This window comes from Caretta caretta, chromosome 18, assembly GCF_965140235.1.
Source record: "Caretta caretta isolate rCarCar2 chromosome 18, rCarCar1.hap1, whole genome shotgun sequence".
NCBI classification, from domain to species: Eukaryota; Metazoa; Chordata; order Testudines; family Cheloniidae; genus Caretta; species Caretta caretta.
Genome location: NC_134223.1, coordinates 10,701,475 through 10,726,557, shown reverse-complemented (window position 1 = coordinate 10,726,557; position 25,083 = coordinate 10,701,475). Strand labels below are relative to the sequence as shown.

Genomic DNA, 25,083 nt, shown 5'->3' with positions numbered 1-25,083 from the left:
CCCATCCCAAGATCCCTGGGAAAGAAACCGGGGTGAAGAGAAAACGTGGAGGTCTTAGCCAGGGAAGCTAAGCCCTAGGACCTCTCTCTCTCTCTCTCAATTCTATCAGATGTTAAAGCCATGAACAGTTATAAAATAACCCATTGCCATTTACACACACAGCTAGTGATTTACATTCTTCTCACCAGATTGTCACAAGTAAGAATTTTAGTTGCACTCAGATGGATAAAATAATTACTACCAATAATATCGTGTATGTAAGCCTCATTTCCATGCAAGAGCCACTTAGTTCTCTGGGACAATGCAGCTAAAGAAGTCCCCGATGAAGCACATGAGAGCTGGACACAAGGCATTCGTGGAGAAGAAGGTCTGGCTATGGAATGAGCTACCAGTGGGGATTAGACTATGCCAAAATTTGGCCACATTTAGAACACGTGGCCCGACACAAGTTTTTGCTTAAGCTTTTCTAATGGAACTGGAAAGGTTTTTTCCTATATTGTGAATAAACAATGCACCTGTATACTCCAAACAGGCTTCCTAAAATCTGGGAAAGGAGAAGAGCAGAAGTCTGCTATATAACCTAATTTACCTATGTGAGGCTTAACTAACACAGGGCCAGATTTTCAAAAGTGCCCCCTGCCTAGAGGGTTCTGAGCATGACTGAAAATCAGACCCCAATTTTGGAAGATGAACATTTGAAAATCTAGCCCTGAGCTGTTTCGAAAGTCTGCCAGTGAAGTCCAACCTAGAAAACCCTCAAATAGATTTAATGTTATGCAAGCATCTTAATATGTTTTATGAATATTAGTGTTGTGATTTTCAAAAGCATGTAAGTGATTTAGGACCACATTTCCCATTGACTTTCAAAGGGCCTTGTGCTCCTAAATTGCTTAAGAGCTTTTGAAAATCTAACCCTAAATTATTAAACTCCTTAATACCCTTGTGAGGCATGTATTATTCCCTTTTAATATATAGGGAAACGGAGGCACCAAGCTTTAAACACCACCTCCAGTGCATCATGGTAGACGAGAAGTAGATGCCAGTGGCCCTGAACCCTGCAAAACGTTTGCACACATTTGCACCTAGAAATTAATTGTCCGCTGCTCAGGTAATTTGCAGAGAAGGCCTCATATGTTGTAAATTCAGTTTTATTCTCTCAGAAGCAAAAGGACCGCTTCTCTCCTTCTGCTTCTGAGAAATTTCTTTGCTGTTCGGTTGTATCCTGAAAAATGCTTCATGTCAGGCTTCTACAATCACATTTTGTAACATAAAAGGACCTGGCTGGCCAACTGTGCTGGAAAATCAGACTTTCATCATCTGAACCTTTGAGAAAAATCCTGTCTTTTAAAATTTCTTGGCTGATGCGTCACACTGGGTCAAAAGAATCAAGTCACGAATCATAAGGTGATATGGCCAGGAAATAACAAAGGGAGAGAAAGAAACTTTCAGAAATGAAACGGGGTGTTGGAGAGTGCTGAAAGAGAACTTCTTTGAACAGCACTGCAAGCTCATAATGGGTGCTGTAGCAAATCAGTGGCGAATCATTTGGAAGGCTAGGAGTTTGAGCCATTATGCATTTCATTGCAAATCGAAAGTCAGTCCTGATTCCATTAAATTATCCTGCCAAAATGGGACCATTTTCAGAGCAGAGCAGCATGTACGATCCCTAAACTGCGGCCCCATTCACACACTGGTTCTCTGAACCCTACCTGATCGAAACTCTTGGTTAGCCAAAAGTTGAGTACATTCCCCCAAGTTCTGAGGGAAGCTCTGGTTCCTGGCATGTGGCTGAATCACAATTCACTTTTTAATTTGAATTAATATTCACAGATATTCTTTTTCCATGATTCCCTCAGTTTTAACCATTCAGTCTCTGCATCCATTTATGAGGATGTCATCTTGCAGGGTGCTCAGTGCCCTCAATTTGCAGGACTGACCTTTACTCCTGGGCCTCTCTGCTGGGACTGCAGAGGGTTAAAGTAATGGAGAGCAGCAGGGTGGGAAGCATAGCTCCCCTTCTGCTGTTAAAATTAGCAGGAGCTCCCCAACTACTGCTCCCAGATACTGGAGTTACTTCTGAGTTATTGGCCTGAGACCATCAACTCATCACACACAGCCCATCAAAATTGTAAAAACGTATGGATACTTTTTACATAGACTAGAGTTGAAACAGGGACCAAGACAGCAAAGGCTACATAAGCAATTCCCCAGAGCCATCCAGTTTCCTTTTGATTTATTTAATACAATTTGTACACTAGAAATAATGAAATCTAGTTGCTCTTTGCTTCTCAAACACTAATTATATCTTAACGGTTAAAACACGTTGGAACATAATTAGGGAGCAGCCAGAAGCGAATCAGGGTAACATATTGCAAATTAGAATTAACAGGAAGATGTTTGCTATGGGGAGGAGATCAGCACCATGCTGTGACAGAAAAGTCTGCTCAAAGGGGACATAGGAAGGTTTCAGTTAAGTACAGCTGAGAAAATGGGGGAAGGGCGGAAGAGGGGAGAGAATCTGCAAATAGTCAAATGTGAAAGCGAATTTCAGTTTGAATATGGTTATGACCCTTTCTGAGCCTTTGGGCTTTACTAGTGTGAACACTCGTGAGCAGCCCATTGTTTAGCTCAAGTGCGTGAATATTCACTGAGGCTGAAACTCACCCCAAATTCAGAGGGCAAGTGTAACCCGTGCTTGCTTGGTGTGGTGCTCTGTCCCCCTCTAGTACACTTAGCCCTCTAGGAATTGGAGTCTGCTACAGCTGAAGCTAAGAGGCACATGGCTTTTAGCTCATGCAGTAGAGGCTCATACATAAGCTCTCGAGGTCCCAGGTTCAATCCCACCCGCTGATGATTGGGGTTTGTCGGTATTACACAAGGACCAGGTCTATGCACCTCTTAAATTCCACTGGACTTAAATGCAATTTAAGTAACTGACGAGCTTTGTGCTGGGGCTCTGCACAGGGGTGAATTTCATCCATGGAATACAATTCTGCACTGACTTACTGATATTATTAGTGGTATTCCAGAAGTGCCCAGAGGCCCCAAATCAGAATCAGGGTCTCAATGTGCTAGACATGGTACAAAAATGGAATAAAAGTCAAAGTCCCTGCCCCAAGGAGCATACAATCTAACATCTTTGCAGTCCCACTGAAGCCAGTGGTGAGAGTCAAGGCCAGATATGACCTCTTAGGTCAAAACTTGTTAAGAGTATGTTATTTTGAAATGTGTAAGCCTGCTTTTCCTGTTTTCATTTTACAGATACAGCCTTATCAAGAGCATTATCTCTGGTGCCATGAAATGAATGTTGTTGTAATTATAATTCTTAGCATATGCACACACCTAGGAAAATCATAAAGTTGGGATGCACAGCTAGGTGGTCAGATCCGATGTTCTAGTTTGGGCTGACTATCTATCAGCCTCCATAGCTGCAGTTAGCATGTGAATACCATTCAGAGAAACTAGTTCCAAACGGCTAAGTTTTCCCATACACAAAATTCAAGGCATGTATTTCTCAGCCTCGATTACAACAGTAGCTACTGGAGTCCATGAATATTGACTCCTGTTTGTTGCCAGCACGCCTTTCTGTCATGCCCTGACACAGACAACATTTATTTCAGACAAAGAACAAAAGAAAGAATGAAAGAAAGAACAGCACTAAAATCTCCAAGTAGAGACAGAACACAGTCCTGCCCTCTGGACTAAAATTCAAACCAGCAGCTATCCCGTACAGTAGGCAAGGGAACTCCAATCCATTTAAGGGGACAGCATGCAGAAAACAGAGTGAAAGCTTTCCTTTCCAATTATAGTAACACAGAGCAAACAGGCAAAAAAATAGGGGCCTGGAGATACAGTGTTATGGTAAGTGGTGCTATAATAAAGAGGTTTCAGAGGGGCAGCCGTGTTAGTCTGTATCAGCAAAAAGAACGAGGAGTCCTTGTGGCACCTTAGTGTCATTATAGTGGGTATGGCAACACCCATTTTTTCATGTTCTCTGTGTATCTCTCTTCCTACTGTATTTTCCACTGCATGCATCTGATGAAGTGGATTTTAGCCCACGAAAGCTTATCCCTGTATAATAAAGAAAACTCCTATTTTCTGGTACATCTGAGTTGTAGTCAGCATAAGTCTAGAGGAGGGGTGCAGAAGGTGACTTTAAGCCACCCTTGTGCCCACTAATCCTGGGCTCCAGAGGGGGTACTGACCTGGTTCTCAATTTAGCTTAGAACAGCCTAATTTATACTGTTCTCGGAGGCGCTGTTCCAGCAACCAGAGATCAGCCTGGCATAAGTACATCCTGGTTGCTCCCCCTAACCTGGCATGTAGCAGTCTCTATACAGGGGGAATCCTTCACGGTCTGGATCCACCAGCATTAGGGCTGTGTTGTGTGCTGGAGTTAGGGTGACCAGATGTCCAGTTTTTATAGGGACAGTCCTGTTTTTGGAGGACTTTTTCTTATATAGGCGCCTATTACCCCCCACCCCCGTCCCAATTTTTCACAGTTGCTATCTGGTCACCCTAGCTGGAGTGGCACAAAGCAGCCCCCATGCACAGGCGTATTGGAGCCAAGATATACACTGTATTTTCTTGAGAGAAAAAGAAATTGAGAGAAACAGGAGAAAGAAACATTGTTCCTAGGTGCATCACCTCCTGGAGCCTGGGAATAACTCAGCATGGTGGTGCATCTCGTATCTACAAGGCAGATTTTCTTTGTGTGGTACCGGGAAAGATTGGGGCCCAATCCTGCACAACTGATGTCAATAGTAGTTTTACTGTTGACTTCAGTGGGAGTAGGACTGAGCCCACAGGGAATATGTCAGCTCTGTTCCTTTCCCCATGTGACATTCCCTGTCTTCACCTTACATCAGGATGTAAAGCATCCAAATCAAAGAGAGTTTGTATCGTACTGAGCCCGGGGGGAATATTTCCTGCTGTGTGTGAACTAGAGTGTGCTGCAGTGATGGAAAGCCTGATTATAAAATGAAACACACACACACACACACAAAGTGCTCCTCTTTGTGTAGCTGTGGGTCCTGGAATCTAGGTCAAACTCTCAAACAAACCAGATTAGATTGGAATTTTCTACTTGTTTTATTCTCACACACTCCAACATCTAATTTAGCCCGGAGTTTTCACAGAGTTCTTAGTCATGGAAACTAATAGATGCCACGGGCAAAGCTCGACCTGAGACAAAAGAGGCCTTGCTAGCTCCCAGCTGTGGCTCACCCGCACTGTGTATGTGCCTTCCTCTGGGTGAGACCAGGAGGGGGGAAAAAACAGGCTGCTAAAGCTCTTTTGGGAATAACCTAACGTGACTGCATTACTCATTGGGAGCTGGAGTCGGTGGGGTTGGGAGAGAGAGAAACCATATATTGTTCCATTCAAATTGGTGAATTAACTTTGTGAGGCTGTTCCAAAGCCCATTAAAGTACGGGAGTTTTCCTGTTGACTTCAAGAGGCTTTGGATCAGGTCCTTCATTTCTAACAGGAGTGATAATAATAGCAACATCTCCAGTTGCGCAGGGTGCTTCTCCTCCCTAAGGGATGCGTGGAGTCCAAGATAATGCAGTACACCAGTGGGTTTTCAACATTTTCATTTGCGAGCCCCTAAAAAATTTTGAATGGAGGTGCAGACGCCTTTGGAAATCTTGTACATAGTGGGTCTGCGGACCACAGGTTGAAAACTACTCCAATACAAATTGCATCATATCTATTGATTGCTGATTGGAAGTTCTATATACCTGGGCAACACATGATGAATTTAGTAAGATGCGGGGACCATAACAATTCCTTTCTTGCCTTTCATAGCTTGGTGTCACACCCTTCACGCGATTTAAATGTGAGTCGTCTTCATCATCATGAAACTTGAGTCCACTAAGTTTCTATACCGGAAGGACGGATGTTCTGCGTTCCAGAAGAGGCCCTATCTCCCATCTAGCAACAGATCCACGTGGTGGATCTTAAATCCAATGGTCTGTCTCCTCTCTACATGGAACTCCCTCCCACAAGTGATCCTGGGGGTTCTGTGAAGGAAGGAAGGGCAAGACAGCCTGCTGCAAAGTGGTCAGCATTAATAACAATGGTTATTTCCCGGCAGGGAGGCTGCTGCACAGAGTGGCTTCCCCACCCAGTCCGTATCCTCTCCACCCGCCTGGGCCAGAGGGACAGAAGAATGATGACATTTAAGCTCCGCTCCTCATCTTCTGACAGATGTATTGTCCATTTGTCTATGATTTATTGCTTCTTTCTTCCTCTCTGCAGTGAAAATCAGCAGGGATGATTTAACCCTTACCGATCTATTATACCATGATAACAGAGAAACACTGAGATACTTTCCAGCAATGGGTCGCACAGGTATTAACACCTACTAAGCCACTCGAGCAAAAGCATAAATACAAGACCAGGACACTTTGCAGTGCTTATTTTCAACAGCTTGTTACTGCAGCCCCTGGGATTCGCACACATTTAAGTGACAAAAGGATTGTCTAAAAAAAGTTCCAAATCCTTATGCACCCCACACCTTTTATTTAATCATCATGTTTAAAATTTGTTTAACAACAGAGCCCAGAGCTCCAATCAGGATTGGGGACACACCACACAAACATGTCTGAAGATACAGTCACCATTCTGAAGGCCTAAAAAATTAACTCAGTGGGAATTTCAGCACATTGACTGGAATGCAAGCACAGAGCGAAAGGAAGGAAAGAGAAGCCGTGCACCACCAGGTAGGGCTGGCTGTGCCTGGCCCTACATGGGTGTGCAAAGGAGGTGGGGGACGACAGCATGAGGAGCTATTTGTTTGTGCCCCCGATGAATTCCCCCTGAGTGCAGCAGCCTCCCACAATAGAGTCACCTCCACCAGCTCTGTGCTTCTCCCATCTCCCTGCATGTGAAGCATGGTGTGGGCGGGCTCAAAGAGAGACAGGCGTGGTCAGTATAGACCTGAGCCCCTGTGATTCTTCACTCCTGTTGCAATGGTTGAAGACAGGGGTCATTACAACAGGGATCCAAGTTAGGGCTTCCCCGGCCTATATCAGATGCTTCACCCTCTGAATGTGGAAGGTGGCAAGCTGACTCCCTTCTGTACCCGTGCCTGTGTAGGCACCAGGACAAATCTGCCCTGAGGACTCTCCTAGGTTCCCCAAAGTGATTGGGGAAGGGTTGCCTCCTGAAACAGCCAGTAGAGTCACTCAGGTCAAAGGCTGGTGCTGCGGTCATGCTTCCTAGGAGGCACTGGAGAGGCTATTGGTATGGTGTGTCTGCACACCGTCCCCACCACGGCATATGACTCAGAGCCACAGTTCAAGCCCAAACACCTCGACTGCACTGTTTCCTATGCGTGATTCCTGGTGCAACAGAGAGGTCTGAACATAGGACATTAGATAACAGAAGATCAAGACATGCACAGCTCGCATTACTTATGTGCTTGCATAATATGAAGCTTCAGTTTTACATGCGGATCATTTAGACCAGGTCTTTCCATCACCAGATGGGAGACAGGATCTTCTCTGGTGAGTAATAAAAATCCTTTTGAGTCTCCTAACAAATTGTAACAACCTTGCTAGAAGACAAACTGTACAGAAGTGGGCAAAATGTGTGCAGAGATGCTCAACAGAGCATCATTTGTGCTCCGGAGCCCTAGAGAACTTGCCCCACTGCAATGTCTAAAACCTGACCAAGAACAGGTCCCATTTATGTTTTGCTGCTTGACACGAATAGTAAGCCCATAGTCAGGTACATCAATAGACTACACAGTCACCAATCTCAGATGCTGACCTGTCCAAGATTTTAGTGATTTTATTAGTGCAGCACTAGATTTTGGTCCAAGAACAGGCACCCAAGTTATCCAGCCCCTTGGAGATAAAACCTCAGTTAATGGGCAAAAATGGAAAAGCCTAGCAGTTGAACAGTTTCTTTCTATAAGTCCACAGTCCCTTAAAGAAAAGTTCTATAGGATGTAATAGAAATGTTACCTTTTCTAGAGGTTTTTGAACCATCCTATTCAGTTTAATAGAGAATTCTACCCTGGCTACACAATTCTATAAGGTAAGGTCCCCCCGAGCCATTGGCTCATGTGACAAAGGCACACCAGTTTTCATGGCCAGTGGCACACATGGGAGGGTTGTGGCCAGCACTATGTCCAATCGCACTGGAGATGGGGATCCAGTGGGAAAATGAGTGAGATCTGAACTGGCAACTTTCAGGATTGTGATCAAGATCCTGAACACCCAGCCACCTCCTACACAAGTCCATAAAATGGTTAAAATTACTGGAGAGAAGATCTCATTCACTGTTAATTTCTATAGTTTTGAGAGTAACTTCTATAGAACCCTGTTGATTTCACCCCTTTTAAAATTCTACCAGGCTTTCCCATAAAAGGTGTCTCATGGGGGCTGTGGAAGTTTGAAGTTGAAAAATTAGCTGGAGCTAATAAAGATGACCGTTATATAAATCAACTTGCTCCCACCCAGTGTTCAGAAGAGCCGCTTCTTCATACCACACACAAATCTGTAAATGAAATAAATGTTATAAATATGTCACGTACGTTATTTTGGTCAGGGTCATCCTTTATCTTTTAAACTCCAGCTGTCCCAAGGACAAGGTCGTACGTTCTGTATCTTTCTGGTGTTTCATTTGCAGAGACAGATGTATTCATGTTGCAAGCAGTCTATTGTTTCTCATTCTTGTTATTATGGGAACCCCAGGCAGAGATCAGGCACTAGGCAGTAGCTGGGCATTGCACTCGGGCCTTTATGTACACATGACAACAAGGTTGGGGTCTGTGTCTTAAAGAGCTGACAGTGTAAATAAAGTGGGAAGCTTGGGACTGATGGAACTCTAGAACCATATTTTGAAAGGAGGTGTGTTCTGAGGCACGTCAGGATATATGTACTGTTTCTTTAAATAGCAGAAAGTGAGGAAGGATAGTGCTGAGGGAAGGGTCTAGGCCAGGGATCGGCAACCTTTCAGAAGTGGTGTGCCGAGTCTTCATTTATTCACTCTAATTTAAGGTTTCGCGTGCCAGTAATACATTTTAACATTTTTAGAAGGGCTCTTTCTATAAGTCTATAATATATAACTAAAGTATTGTTGTAAGTAAAGCAAATAAGGTTTAAAATGTTTAAGAAGCTTCATTTAAAATTAAATTAAAATGCAGAGCCCCCCGGACTGGTGGCCAGGTGAGTGCCCCTGAAAATCAGCTCGCGTGCCATAGGTTGCCTACCCCTGGTCTAGGCAGAAGCTGTACTTATTTTAATAAAGTTCCTTGTTCAGTGTTCAAAGAATGGGACTCAGGGATGCTTTACTATTGTCACACGACAGCGGGGGAAGTGTTAAGGAGTCTTGCTGGTTGTTTTGCCTCCAATGGGGTAACGCCCTGACAATCTGCTCACACTGCAGCTAATTCCTACCTAAATGTGGAGGGGGGCAGGAGGACTATGCATCTGCTTAAGTGCTTTGAAAATGGATACAATCTGGAAAATGGATCTATATCCCCCCATATTTTGGGAGGGATGAAAAATGGAAGAAAGTCTCAGCAAAATATTGTTTCTCTTTTTTAAAAACAGCTCCAGTAGAATATTGTGCCACCCAAAGAGATGTGACCCTGCCGTCCTACCCGATCCTAACAGCACACAAAACACCCAGATACATGTAAGCTGTGTAGAAAACCTGCAACACTCGATATCCATGATTCAATCATGTTTGTCACTGGGGCTGGTTAGCCAAACAAGTTTCTAGCTACACACCAGTTGGCCCACTGATTGCTTTGAAATCACCTGCTCTGGGATCTGAGGTGAATATTTCCCCAGACATCTGCAACGAGTGATGTTATATTGTACGCAAAAAGAAAAGGAGTACTTGTGGCACCTTAGAGACTAACCAATTTATTTGAGCATAAGCTTTCATGAGCTACAGCTCAGCTCACGAAAGCTTATGCTCAAATAAATTGGTTAGTCTCTAAGGTGCCACAAGTACTCCTTTTCTTTTCGCGAATACAGACTAACACGGCTGCTACTCTGAAACCTGTTATATTGTACGGTAACTTCTGATTTGGATTTATGTTCCTCTGGCTCAAGATAAGCAGCAAATAGCACAACTGGCCTCAGGTTAACTTGACTCTGCTTTAAAGGACCTTCCGAGTACATGCTGTGTCCTTGGTTATTCCTAATACTTAGGATGTTATGGGAAGTATTTGTATTAGTTATACCTTTTATAAGGAATATTTTGAAACCCATTAGTATTGCAATACCATTGCTTTAGTCTGTTTTCCCTTTTGGGCTGGGATTGCCTCTTTTCTTTATACAGCACCCTACACAAATCCCAATTGGGCCCTTTGGGTGCTACCATAATATAAATATTTACTACTTCTTCTACTAATAATTATAACTCCCTAATACAAGAAACTTTCTGTTGCCTTAGTTAATATTACATGTAAACTATCCATTAAATAATTGATAAATTTGTAAAAACCAACCTATGTCAGCAGGCAATTAGCCAGCAGAAAGAGGGACTACAATTATTGCTTACTGCAAATATTTTCCTCAACTCTATTTTAATCTGCATGAGTGAGTTACTGAAGATTATTGCAAGAGCATTTGAATATTCCATAGCAGCTTTTCTAGAAAAAAAGTAAAATTGATATTTGTCATTTTGGGTAAAATTGTAGCTGTTCGCTGATGTTACTGAGGTTACAAAGCCTTGAAATGTTTAAATGTGGCATTTTATTCCTTATATTGTATTTTGCCTCTAGTTACATATCCCTTTCTTCTACTTTAACACTGTCACTAATGTCTTAGCTGTATTAATAAGCACTGAGAGAGACTTCTGCTCTGAAGAGATTTGAACTGCCACTCAGCTCCTGCCTACGGCTACCAAAAAAGAAAGGCAAAAAAAATTCAAAGCTGGGCGTCTAAGGTTAGGCACCTAATTCCACGTTTAGGGACCTATAAATAGCGTACTTTTTTTAAAGGAGGTGAGTGCCCACAATTCCCACTGACTTCAGTTTACCTTCAGCTAGAGCTGGCTGCTCATCACCTTTGAAAATTGGACTATTTGTTTTGGATCCTAAATGTAGATTTAGCCTGAAACTTTTGGCCAGAGTGAATTTGCAAAATAGGAATGACCATTATTCTCCTGAAAATCCTCAGAAATGAGGAACACAACAAAAGAAGCCAGTGACAGATCATTTAACTGCAACTGAGCAGAATTCAGTGTATAGATAAAAACCAGTGCACGGCGCTTGTGGAGGAAACTTATTTCTGTTAGGGGATTCTGCATGAATAGACTAAAAGCTGCTGAATGTGAGATGTCTCGGAACTTTTGATTCCATTCCTGGCCTTGGATATTAAGTACTAATTTATTGATGTGTTAGTATATGCATTGATACCCGATGAAACACTGTGCTATGGAAATGGACTGTAGTCTCCTGCCTTTTCGGTGGAAGCTTGATCTAATTCTATAATAGCACGCAGTGTAAAGGCAGCCTTGTGTGTACAGCAGATAAATAGGTACAGGTGCTACTGGCAGGAAGATACGAGTGACAAAAAATTCAGTAGTTTCACTGACTTTCCACCTGGCTAAAAATTTAAATAAAACTTTACATATAGGGCACCTTTTGAAATTAACATTTACCATTTTCATCGAGTCCATTAGGGCTACGGATGTCAATGTGGCCAGGATTTGGCTGCTGGCAGCAAGAACCTACATCAGGAGTGCAGATAAACTGAAGCATACTGTTTTAGGTTACATACCATGACTTGGTCATCTCTTGACTCTCATCCATTGTAACCTTTCCCTCTGATCTCTCCCCACCCCATTCTACAAAAAACCCACCGTTACTAAAGTTATTCTTTTCCATTGCTCCAACCACATTGCTCCACCCCTGGAATCCCACGTTGGTTTCCTGTTACTACATTCAATTCAACCTCCGCTTCCTCACTCCGGAAAACTTGCCCATAATCTCATCTCCACCTACTGTGTATCACGGCTCTCATTTTCTCCTACTCCCTTGTTCCTTCTTAGCCTTCTTCCCAGTTCTGTTGCACAGCTCATCTCTAAGCGGTCTATATTGGGGCGGTAGCTGACGACAAAACTGCTCATGGCAGTACCACAGCAGGGTGTACATCAGCTGCGATACGAAGCCAATGCCCTTTGGCTCTCCTCAGGTCATACGTGACTCCTGTGCACACAACGGAGCAACAGCTGATCAAAAGAATGCCTGGCAAACAAGAGAATGACATGGCTCAGGCCAGGGCCTTTGTATTTTCACGTGCGATTTCCTACCACCAGTGGGGTCCCTTCCAACAATTTTCAAAGGGAACCAGAGAGCTATGATTCCATTGTTACTTCAGCACAGGAGATGTGGCTGTGTCTCTACTAGGCTTAGATGGGCAATCTCCCTCTGTTGCTCTCCCACTGAGGAGACCATTGATAGAAGCACAAGTGTAGACGGCATTGTCATTTAAACCACCATGTCATCTAACCACGTTCAAAGCAGTGGTAAATAGTGCAACAATGAAAACCAGTTCCCTATCTGCACTAGGGCTCCCTCTGTTGGCACCGTTGATTTCCTACATTTATAACCACTGAAAATCGGTTAGCGAGTCTGTGAGTGGCCAACACAGTAGACGTCTTACCCCAGAAAAGGAGGTGGTGAATCACAGGGATTATACCAGACCATATTGTTTTGATAGTAGCCATTCACAGTCTCTACCTTCTGCTTAAATTGGTGCAAATCTTTCACATAGTTCCACAGCTGCAGCATTTTAGCAAATAAGACCATAAAGCCTTTTGTTCCCATAAAGTGTAGGAGGGACTTTAAGTGGGATACGCATTAAATAGCAACAGGATGAGAATGCCCGTACTATTGACGCTAGTTTTAGTGGCACAGTGGCTGCTCTTTGCAAGACCAATGCAGCTCACCAGCTTCCTCACCCTTCCTGAAAAGGCTTTTTCCTAAGACGCTGAAAGGAAAAAAAAAAAAAAAAGAGGGCAAGATGACAGAAAGGAGACACCACAGTCACACTTCAAGAACTATTTAAACTCTAATTAAAAGTCATGTTAAAAATGCATTAGCCATTAGTAAACAAGGTCACGCTCACAGCTACCCAAGGCATGTCCATGCAAGGTATAAAATAGCAATAGAGACCGCTACAAAGCACTTAATTAAATATGGGCACCCCAGGCTACTTGAATTCCCTTCAGGACTTGCATTTCATCGGAACCCACCTTTTGCATGCAAGTGGGGAGACTCAATGGGGTCCTTTTACAGCCTTTAATTTTTCTTCCAAGCTGTGTGCCCAAAAAGCTTTATGGGTTTAAATGATGAAATGGCAGAGTTAGGCCCCAATCCTACAGTTCACGGAACATCTGCAAGCAGCAAATTGCCGCATCAGGGCTTGCAGTAGTAAATAATACATTGGAAGAGTGAAATTAAGAAGTTTAGGTCTTTTCAGCTGAGACCAGACCTGAGAGAGAGAGCAGATGAAGTCTGGAGATATAGGAAGGTTTTTACTGATAGCAGGAACAGCAGGGTTGCATTTTCATGGCATTGCTAGCTCTACATGAAGCAGCAAATACCTTAAATCTCATGAGACTGTGGATGAAATCCTGGCCTTACAGAAGTCAAGGGCAAAATTTGCTTTGACTTCAGTTGGGTCAAGATTTCATCCAATCGTTCCAAGATCTCTCTAGACCAGCCCTGCATACCCAACAGACTTAGGTGGTTTGAATAGGCCTCTGAAAGTTATTCACACCAACCCTCCAAATGCCCTGCATTCGTTCTCGCTTTTTTAATAGCACATTTCTTACCCTACTTCTAAAAGGTTCCTTAAAGGAGCCCATGTGAGCTCCTTCTCTTTTAAAGTTTCCACTCCGGTGAATCTGGACCTTGTCAATCAAACCCAGCAAGCAAAAAATGAAATGTGTTATGGAGTCAATAGAATGAAGCCGAGGGAATGCCATAATGGGATAGGCCTCAAATGTGCACTTCCCTTGACTCCCTCAGACAACAGGGTCAAATCCTGGCAAAGCCAGCTCAGCCCTTGATCCAAATGAGACCTTTAATGAAAGAGACCCTGTCTTCTCTGCATAGACTCTACAGATCTGATGGAAGATATCTTAAGAGCAGATATTTGCCCTGGTTTTCTCCCTCACTATTCTTAGCATTCTGTGCACCCGTCATCTACCTGGTTGCTGCAATGCAATGGTGCCACATGTATGTACAATGAAATTCGCCCTCCGTGCAGAGAGCCTGCACAAGATTTATACATCAGGTTGAATGTCCGCCATAGTTTGGACAGCACTTTTTGGATCCTTTCAGATAAAAGCAGCTATACAATCAAAATGTTATTACACTGACCTTCATTTCTTCTGACAGCTTGATGCATTGCACAAGTTCAGCCTTCACTAAAGCTGGAACCATTTAGATGGGTAAAAATTGCCCTTTGTTCTGGATTGTGATAAAAATTCAACATTGTACATTTAAAAGAAAGAAAGTACTTGCCTTCCATAAAACTGGTAAAGTGATCAGCAGCCATTTGTTTTGAGCATAGAACATTTTATACAGCTCCTGTCACAAGCCTGCCTGTAATTGAGGGTGCGAGAAGAAGCACTTTTTGCTGAGTAATGCTTTATTTAGAAAGATAGGTTGGGTGCATAAAACTGAGATCTGTAAAAGGAATCAAATGGCAGATGTTTGTGCGACACAACAGAGCCAGATAGGCAGGAGCAGCATAACTGGGAAGAGACTTTCTGGTCAAACCGTCAAAGACAGAGCAGCAGAAAAAGTAACTTTAGAGGCCTTTTCCCGTCATTGCCCTGCTAATTAGAAATCAGACACAACGGATGCAGGTTTTGCAAAACGTCAGGGGTTGAACTGTGGTTCATATCCAGGCCACCGATTTACCCAAATATTTGGAGTGTAGGGGGAAGAAGGATGTTTCGGATGAATTGTTCTGGGGTTTGGCCCTTATCTGCTGCAGCAGAATGGAATTTCTATTCAGATGGGCTACACTGCAGGGTGGTTTGAATTTTTTTCAAACCTCGTCAACCAGAGGTTGAACTTCATCAGCTGGGTGTCTATTTTGCTATGTCCAAACCCAAGGCACTTTTTGGATCAGGATCCCATTTTAAGGAAATGCCCAAATTTCAGGGATGGGGTAGTTGGTGGACTTGATACACAGTTCCAGTTTGTGTCATTCTCTGCTATACTGGAGAGGCAGGGCACATTAAACTGCATTTTCAACAGTCTCTTTTTAAGCTAAAAGAAAAGGAGTACTTGTGGCACCTTAGAGACTAACCAATTTATTTGAGCATGAGCTTTCGTGAGCTACAGCTCACTTCATCAGATGCATACCGTGGAAACTGCAGCAGACTTTATATACACACAGAGAATATGAAAGTATATGTTTCATATTCTCTGTGTGTATATAAAGTCTGCTGCAGTTTCCACGGTATGCATCTGATGAAGTGAGCTGTAGCTCACGAAAGCTCATGCTCAAATAAATTGGTTAGTCTCTAAGGTGCCACAAGTACTCCTTTTCTTTTTGCGAATACAGACTAACACGGCTGTTCCTCTGAAACCTGTCTTTTTAAGCTCACGATCAAGAGTAATTTACAGCGTCTGACTGTATCCTGAAGTTTCTCTCCCCCAGCCACTTAGTTTCTGTTTCTTTCCACCTGTCTCTGATCCTTACAGGGGCCATATTTCACAGCAGTATCCGAAAGCTGCAGTCCTGGGCCCCAGTTCAGTTCCCTAGTGCAGGTTAGGGATTCCCCTACGGTTGTTATAGCAGCCACAGAATAGCAGGAGTGTACCTCTTCTGACATGCTTTCTCCTACTCCAATCCACCCTTATGCCCTGAACCAGCTTTGAGCCTGCCAAGGATGTCCACTGAAATGGATGGGGCATTATAGCTGGTGCAAATAGGCACAGGGCACTGATGAATCAGTCCCTCCCCCCCTTAAATTTCCACCTATATTTCAGGAGGGGATGTTTTCCCTTTCTTTTCTTTTTAAACAGGAACTCAGTATTGGTGAATGAAAGGCACATGAGATTCCCAGGCTCAATAATTTGACAGCTCGGTCCCTTGACAATCTGTGTTGTTAATGCCGCCATATACCTAAACGATTTCAAGTGGAGATAGTCACCAGCCAGTCCCCCACATCTCAGCTTTCCCCATTAACATGTGCTGTGATATTCAAGCACTGGAATTGCTCTAAATATGGAAAAGGAAAAGTGTGGTGCTGAATTCAGACCTTTATCTTGAAACCTGCACAATTTGTCCCTGTCTTTCCTTTCTAAACTGTTTCCCGGCATAATGCTGGCTGCCCTACTTATCTTGATGTGCTGACAGCAAGAACACACGCCTCTGTGACTCCAGACTTGCAGCAGCACATCAGGGAATTCAGTTCGTCTGACTGCCAAATGTCCAGGTGGATTGCTGTTTGCATAGACACTGACTCTCTGGGTGCTCCAGGGCTGGAGCATCCACGGAAAAAAATGATTGGGTGCCTAGCACCCACAGGCAGCCAGCTTCTCCCCTCCCCCACGGCGCCTCCCTTCCACCGGTGGCCCCACCGATCAACTCTTCCCCCGCCCTCCCAGCACCTCCTGCCCCTCGCGATCAGCTGTTTAGCGGCATGCAAGAGGTGCTGGTGGGGAGAGCGAGAAGCGGGGACAGGGCGCACTCGGGGGAGAAGGCGGAACTGGGCAGGAAGAGGTGGGGTCTTGGGGGAAGGGGTTGGACCTGGAGCAGACTGGGGGGAGGGGGCCCAATGATTTTAAAGTATAGTAAAGAAAATCTTGCCCTTTGTGGCTTGGTTTTGCCCTCACCTCCTTGAGTAATACTTTCCTACGTTTAATGAAATAGACAGCCTGTACTTTTAACAGCAGTAGCTTCGATGAGGCAATGTGAACTAGGGTTCCAACCCCTTCTGAATGTATGTACTTAAATTCACTCATGTGAACTGTCCCAGTGAAGTCAATGGCACTGCCCTGTCAGGCAAGCTAAGCAGGTGTTCACAGGATTGGGGTATAGGGACAGGGAGACCATTTCAGATAAAATAAGAACCTGCCCAAACCTTTGCCCCAAAGTCAAATAAAACTAAATCTTCTGAAAGCTTGAAAAAGTTTAGTGAATTTTTTTCGGTAAGTTGGTGAGCTCCTCTGCTCTGTTGATTCATGAATCATGGAATCATAGAAATGTAGGACTGGAAGGGACCTTGAGAAGTTATTAAGTCCCGCTCCCTGTGCTCAGGCAGGACCAAGTAAACCTAGACCATCCCTGACAGGTGTTTGACCAACCTGTTCTTAAAAACTTCCAGTGATGGGTAGTCCACCAGCTTCCTCGGAAGCCTATTCCAGCGCTTAACTGCCCTTATAATTAGAAAGTTTTTCCTAATATCTAACCTAAAACTCCCTTTCTGTAGATTAAGTCCATTACTTCTTGTCCTACTTTCAGCAGATTTGGAGAACAATCGATCACTGTAGGAATGTAGGGCATGTAGGAATGTTATCAGGAGGGCCAAATCGCACCTGGAGCTGCAGCTAGCCAGAGATGTCAAGAGTAACAAGAAGGGTTTCTTCAGGTATGTTGGCAACAAGAAGAAAGCCAAGGAATGTGTGGGCCCCTTACTGAATGAGGGAGGCAAACTAGTGACAGAGGATGTGGAAAAAGCTAATGAACTCAATGCTTTTTTTGCCTCTGTTTTCACTAACAAGGTCAGCTCCCAGACTGCTACGCTGGGCATCACAAAATGGGGAAGAGATGGACAGCCCTCTGTGGAGATAGAGGTGGTTAGGGACTATTTAGAAAAGCTGGACGTGCACAAGTCCATGGGGCCGGACGAGTTGCATCCGAGAGTGCTGAAGGAACTGGCGGCTGTGATTGCAGAGCCATTGGCCATTATCTTTGAAAAGTCGTGGCGAACCGGGGAAGTCCCGGATGACTGGAAAAAGGCTAATGTAGTGCCAATCTTTAAAAAAGGGAAGAAGGAGGATCCTGGGAACTACAGGCCAGTCAGCCTCACTTCAGTCCCTGGAAAAATCATGGAGCAGGTCCTCAAAGAATCAATCCTGAAGCACTTGCATGAGAGGAAAGTGATCAGGAACAGCCAGCATGGATTCACCAAGGGAAGGTCATGCCTGACTAATCTAATCGCCTTCTATGATGAGATTACTGGTTCTGTGGATGAAGGGAAAGCAGTGGATGTATTGTTTCTTGACTTTAGCAAAGCTTTTGACACGGTCTCCCACAGTATTCTTGTCAGCAAGTTAAGGAAGTATGGGCTGGATGAATGCACTACAAGGTGGGTAGAAAGCTGGCTAGATGGTCGGGCTCAACGGGTAGTTATCAATGGCTCCATGTCTAGTTGGCAGCCGGTATCAAGTGGAGTGCCCCAAGGGTCGGTCCTGGGGCCGGTTTTGTTCAATATCTTCATAAATGATCTGGAGGATGGTGTGGATTGCACTCTCAGCAAATTTGCGGATGATACTAAACTGGGAGGAGTGGTAGATACGCTGGAGGGGAGGGATAGGATACAGAAGGACCTAGACAAATTGGAGGATTGGGCCAAAAGAAATCTGATGAGGTTCAATAAGGATAAGTGCAGGGTCCTGCACTTAGGACGGAAGAACCCAATGCACAGCTACAGACTAGGGACCGAATGGCTAGGCAGCAGTTCTGCGGAAAAGGACCTAGGGGTGACAGTGGACGAGAAGCTGAATATGAGTCAGCAGTGTGCCCTTGTTGCCAAGAAGGCCAATGGCATTTTGGGATGTATAAGTAGGGGCATAGCGAGCAGATCGAGGGACGTGATCGTTCCCCTCTATTCGACATTGGTGAGGCCTCATCTGGAGTACTGTGTCCAGTTTTGGGCCCCACACTTCAAGAAGGATGTGGATAAATTGGAGAGAGTCCAGCGAAGGGCAACAAAAATGATTAGGGGTCTGGAACACATGAGTTATGAGGAGAGGCTGAGGGAGCTGGGATTGTTTAGCCTGCAGAAGAGAAGAATGAGGGGGGATTTGATAGCTGCTTTCAACTACCTGAAAGGGGGTTCCAAAGAGGATGGCTCTAGACTGTTCTCAATGGTATCAGATGACAGAATGAGGAGTAATGGTCTCAAGCTGCAGTGGGGGAGGTTTAGATTGGATATTAGGAAAAACTTTTTCACTAAGAGGGTGGTGAAACACTGGAATGCGTTACCTATGGAGGTGGTAGAATCTCCTTCCTTAGAGGTTTTTAAGGTCAGGCTTGACAAAGCCCTGGCTGGGATGATTTAACTGGGAATTGGTCCTGCTTCGAGCAGGGGGTTGGACTAGATGACCTTCTGGGGTCCCTTCCAACCCTGATATTCTATGATTCTATGATTCTACTGTCCTCTTTATAACAGCCCTTAACATATTTGAAGACTGTTATCAGGTCCCCCTCAGTTGTCTTTTCTCAAGACTAAATGTGCCTTTCCTCATAGGACAGATTTTCTAAACCTTTTATCATTTTTGTTGAAGAGAGTCCAGAGAAGAGTGATTTGTCCTCATTTCCTAAAGTGTGGTGCCCAGAATTGGACACAGTACTCCAGCTGAGGCCTCACCAGTGCCAAGAAGAGTGAGACAATTACTTCCTGGATCTTACATACAGCACTCATGTTAATACACCCCAGAATGGTATTAGCCTTTTTCGCATTTGCATAACATTGTTAACTCGTATTCTATTTGTGGTCCAAAACCTTACCAAAATCAAGATATATCACATCTCCAGCTTCTCCCTTATCCACTAGGTCAGTAACCCTATTGAAGAAGGAAATTAGCTTGATTTGGCATGATTTGTTCTTAACAAATCCATGCTGGCTATTCTCTTACAACCCTATTATTCTCTAGGATCTTACAAATTGATTGTTTAATCATTCGTTCCAGTATCTTCCACATATTGACATTAAACTGGCTGGTCTATAATTCCCCGCGTCTCCTTGTTCTCCTTTTTTAAAGATAGATACTATGTTTGTCCCTTTTCCAGTCCTCTGGGACCTCACCCATAGTCCCTGAGTTCTCAAAGATAGTTGCTAATGGTTTCAAGCTTGCTTCAGCTAGTTCCTGAAGAACCCTACGATGAATTTCATCAGTCTTTGCTGACTCGAATACATCTAACTTAGGGCATGGCCACACTTGCGGATGTAGAGAGCTGTGAGCTAAACCAGCCCTCAGAGAGCGCAGCAGGGAAAGCGCTGCAGTGTGTTCGCACTGTCAGATTCAAGCCCACTGGTGTGGCCACGTTAGCAGCTCTTGCAACACCACAGAGAGCAGTGCATTGTGGTAGCATTCAAGTGGCTGCAGCATGCTTTTCAAATGTCGGGGGGGAAAGGGGGGAGTGTGACAGGGAGTGTGCTGTGTGTGGGGAGAGAGAGTTGGTTTTGGGGGGACTGAGAGTGTGTCAATATGCTGTCTTGTAAGTTCAGACAGCAGCTGTCCCCCCTCCCTCTCTTTTACGCACTCACAGCAAGCAGCAGTCCACAGGGATGGTTGCTTTGTCCCGGAGCAGATAAGCAGCCGGCTGTCAGAAACGGAGCTTTGAAAGGGCCTATCCGCATTGCTACAGCCAAGTTCAAAACAATGACAAGCACGGCCACTTGACTTAAGGGGATTATGGGACGTTTCCAGAGGCCGATCACAGGGCAGTAATGCAACACCTCGTTCACACTGACACCCGGGCATTTCAGCCGGGGCGCAGCAAGCGTTATGCTTCTCGTGGAGGTGGATTACCAGGAGCGCTCCAGCTGCAGAGTCCAGGAGCTATAAGTGCCTTGCCAGTGTGAACGGGTCGGGAGTTAGGGCGCCCGGGGCTGCTTTAATGCTCTCTAACTTGCAAGTGTAGCCAAGCCCTTATTCTTTAATCTGTTCTTTCCCTATTTTGGCTTTGTTCCTTCCCCCTTGTTGTTAATATTAATTATGTTAAGAATCTGGTCACAATTTACCATTTTAGTGAAAATTAAAGCAAAATAGGCATTAATACCTCAGCCCTCTTGATGTCATTAGCTTTTCTTCCCCATTAAGTAGAGGACCTATACTTTCCTTTGTCTTTCTCTTGCTCCTAATGTATTTACAGAACCTCTTCTTAGTGTCTTTTATGTCCCTTATGTCTCACTTTGTGCCTTAGCCTTTCTAATTTTGTCCCTACACGCTTGTGCTGTTCTTTTGTACTCCTCCCTAGCAATTTGTCGATGTTTCCACTTTTTGTAGAATTCCTTCTTGATTTATAGGCCATTAAAGATGGAGCCATATTCTTTTACTATTCTTCCTATCTTTCCTTCACATTGGAATAGTTGGCAGTTTTGCTTTTAATATCAACTCCTTGAGAGACTGCCAGGTCTCCTGAAGTCTATTTTCCCTTAGATTTTCTTCCCAGGGGAATCTTACCTCGCAGTTCTCTTAGTTTGTTAAAGTCTTCTTTTCTGACGTCCATTATCCTTATTCTGATGATTTTACTCCTTCCTTTCCTTAGAATAATGAAATCTATCATTTCATGATCACTGTCACCCAAAATTCCTTCCACCTTCAGATTCGCTACCAAGTCCTCCCTGCTGGTCAGAATCAAGTCTAAAATGGCTGCCCCTTGGTTACTTCCTCCACTTTCTGAAACAAAAAAACTGTCCCCAACACATTCCAACATCTTACTGGAAATTGTATTTTACTGTATTACTTTTCCAACAGATGACTGGATAGCTAAAGTCCCACATTACTTCCAAGTCTTGTGTTTTGGATATCTCTGTTATTTGTTCTAGAAATGCCTCATCCACCTCCTCTTCCTGATTTGGCAGTCTAGAGTAGACCCCTATCATGATGTTACCCCTGTTATTTACCTCTTTTATCTTTACCCAGAGACTTCCAAGTGGTTTTCCTCTCACCTCCTTCTGGAGCTCAGAATAAATATATAAATATTCTTGGGTTTATCTAGGGTTGAAAATGGCTGAAACAAAACATGGTGACAAAGTGTTTCTAGCCTCACTGACCCCAGGAAGCATGGGGAATCCTGTAAGAAAACTTGATCTCTGGGATTTCTAGGCCAAAGAAACACAGGTAAACTTAGGAACAGGCATAAGAGCAATGGGAAGGTGAAAGTGGAGTGGTGGAAGGTATACTGGGAAGGGAGGCAGATTGGGGAAGGGAGGGTCATATTATTTGAATATTTTTAAGGTGGAACAGATCGGGTTGGGTTGGGGGGATGATGGAAATGAGGGATAATGCTGGCTCAGATAAGGAGGTAGGGGGGAAACTGATCACAGCGTATGCTCAGTTAAAGGTTAAAGCAAAAGAAAATGTAAATGTCATTCAGACAAGGAGTTGGGGGAAATGGGTGAAGGTTCTGTTGGGACACAGAGGGGCAGATGGATGAAGGTTTGGCTTGGATCCGGGGAAGAGATGGGTCAGGGTTTGGCTCAGATACTGCCGGAGAGGTGGGCCAACACTCAGCTCAGAGACAGACTAAAGGTGGCCCAGGCATCGTGGGGGACGTAGGTCAAGACTCAGCTCACGCCTGGCAGGGGTGGGGAGATCAACCCTTTGTCTCCCCAAATCACTTCATTCATCTCTAATAGGAACAAAAAGAAAAGGAGTACTTGTGGCACCTTAGAGACTAACCAATTTATTTGAGCATGAGCTTTCGTGAGCTACAGCTCACTTCAAGTGTAGCTCACGAAAGCTCATGCTCAAATAAATTGGTTAGTCTCTAAGGTGCCACAAGTACTCCTTTTCTTTTTGCGAAGACAGACTAACACGGCTGCTACTCTGAAATCTAATAGGAACTGATTCCATGACATCCTTGAGCAGCTAGGGCACACAAGATTAATGTATCAAAAATGCCACCCAAGGTCACGAGCACAGGGAGAGCTCACATACATGATGACAGCCTCTCTGGTGACAAAGAGGAGGGAAAAAGCTTCTGAAATCATTTTCTTGGCTAACTCTGTGTTTTCCTCCCTCTGCCTCTGACACTCCATGAAATACACAGAGATGCTCTTTACAGAATGGATTCTCCCTCTTTCTCCACCTCCTCCCATTCTCCCTGGCTTTCAAGCCTCAGCCTTTTATCATCCCGCCCCCGCCCCCCTTCCCAGTCAAACACAGTCCTGCTCAGAAGCAGACTAGGCAGCAGTGACCTCATTAGGGGTGCTACTTTGTGGACCCTCAGTCACACTGTTAGCGCCTATGCTCCTAGCAGTTTGTCTTTCACGTGCATCTTGGGGGCTCAGTGGCATGAGTATATGACCCGGTGCTTGTTGGGAACCATGAACTGTGGTTGATCTCCAGCTAAGGCTGGTAAGATTAAGAGGAGCTTTGGGCAGGGAGAGTCTGGATTCCTGCACATGGCTGCTTTAATATTATTTCAATACACATCTGAAAAATAACCAGCCAAAACCCCAGAACCAAGTGCTTTGCCATTTGAAGTGGTCCAGATCCAAACCCGGATGCCGTTCCAAATTTTGTAGCTTGAGCTCTCATATAAATTGGCTTCCAAAATTAAAAGCTATGTTATTTGTATGAAAACCAGCAACAACCAAGCTGTAACTGGAGATCCCAATGCAGGCAATCAAAAGCAACTAATTCCAGGAAAGGGTCAACAACCACAGTGTATAAAATGGGATGCAGGGACTGAATTATCCTATGCTGCTTCATAGAAAATCTAGGCAGGGTAAAATAAGGTTCCCCCATGTGCTGGCACACATATTCAGCCATTCAAAGGGCTTATTAAGGGAAATCTATTTATTTACTTAATAGAAACCAAAGCCTGGAAGAGAATCAGTGCTGGGTTACCCTATTTGAAAAGGCTCCTTCTCAACCTGGATAGGTTTAGTCTCAGGACCAAAATATCCCATTTGCTGGGAGGAGATGTTGTTACTAAAGGAAACCAGCTTCATTTTAAGGGACTCACTGGTTCAAATGTGTAATTGTGGTAGGACCAGAATTCACAGGTTGGATCACTGCAGGCAATACACCCAGATGGACAAGCTGACCAAGCACACACACACACACTAGCTGCCTTGCAAGTCATTTAGCTTTACCTTTCTGAAGCTTGGATGCATTCTCTTGTATCCAGCTGAAGAGGTTGGCAAAGTCACAGTCACAGACCCATGGGTTGCCCTCTAGACGTATAGTCCGAAGGGATGGAAGTGCTTCCAGGGCAGCCACGTTGAGGCTCTGCAAGTTATTGTCATTCAGTTCTAACACTTGGAGCTGTTCCAGGTTCTCAAAAGCAGCCTCGTCCACATCCACTAGGTTATTGTTCCCAAGGCTTAATTTTATCAGCTTCTCTGCCGACTTGAAGATCCCAGCATCAAGCTGCGTTAAATTATTGTAGCTTAGGTCTAAAAACACCAGTTTGGTGGAACTGCTGAAAGTTCCCTCTTCTAAGGAGGTGATTGAGTTATTCCTGAAGTCCAAGTAGACTAGATCTCCATAAAATATAAAGAAATCAGCTGGTATAGCCTGAATGTTGTTGTCAGCTATGAGAAGTTTCCGTACATCCAGTGGAAACAGATTAGGAACACTGGGGAGTCCTTGATCCCTGCAGTCTATAGTGTGGGAGTCCATACAGCTACAGAGAGCAGGGCAAAGATGCCCCAAGGGTAAGAAGAGCAGGCAGAAACAGAGAGAAAGTAGAAGGCAGAGGGGAAAGCATGGCCACATCGTCAAGGATTTGAAAGCTATGATGAGCAACGCTGCTAGGAGAAAGACATTTTGCTCAGCTGGGTAGCAATGCCTGGTGGTTTTTGTGTGTGTGTGTGTGCGCGCGTGTGTGTGTGTGTGTGTGTGTGTGTGTATCCAAGAGATCACATATCATCACAGATCAGATAGCAGCCGACTAGGGAGGAGGGGGAGAGAGAGTGTGTGTGATTGAGGGAGAGAGGGAGGGAAGCAAATGTGAGGATTTACACTATCAGGGATTTAGAATGCTGTAGAGTGTAGGGAAGAGAGAGATGACTGAGCGGATGGATGAGCTTTGAAGGACTCCCCTGTTTTTGCAGGTTAAAGGAAGCAGGGAGCCTGTCTGTGTATTTGCTGCTTATTCCAGCAAAAGGGAAATCAGACCT

The 25,083-nt window shown here is 44.3% G+C and overlaps 1 protein-coding gene across 4 annotated transcripts in view; it reads right to left on the bottom strand.

Annotated features, from left to right (window-relative positions):
* LRRC38 (leucine rich repeat containing 38) overlaps positions 1-24,774 on the bottom strand; it is a 31,616-nt gene extending 6,842 nt beyond the window's left edge. For all 4 annotated transcript variants that reach the window (XR_012665409.1, XR_007353312.2, XM_048825114.2 and 1 more), the window contains exon 1: positions 24,055-24,774. Coding sequence is in view for 2 of the 4 variants with exons in the window: in XM_048825114.2 (XP_048681071.1) it covers positions 24,055-24,679 (625 nt within the window). In the remaining 2 variants the exon portion in view is untranslated. The remainder of the gene's footprint in view (positions 1-24,054) is intronic.
* Positions 24,775-25,083: the final 309 nt, after the last annotated feature.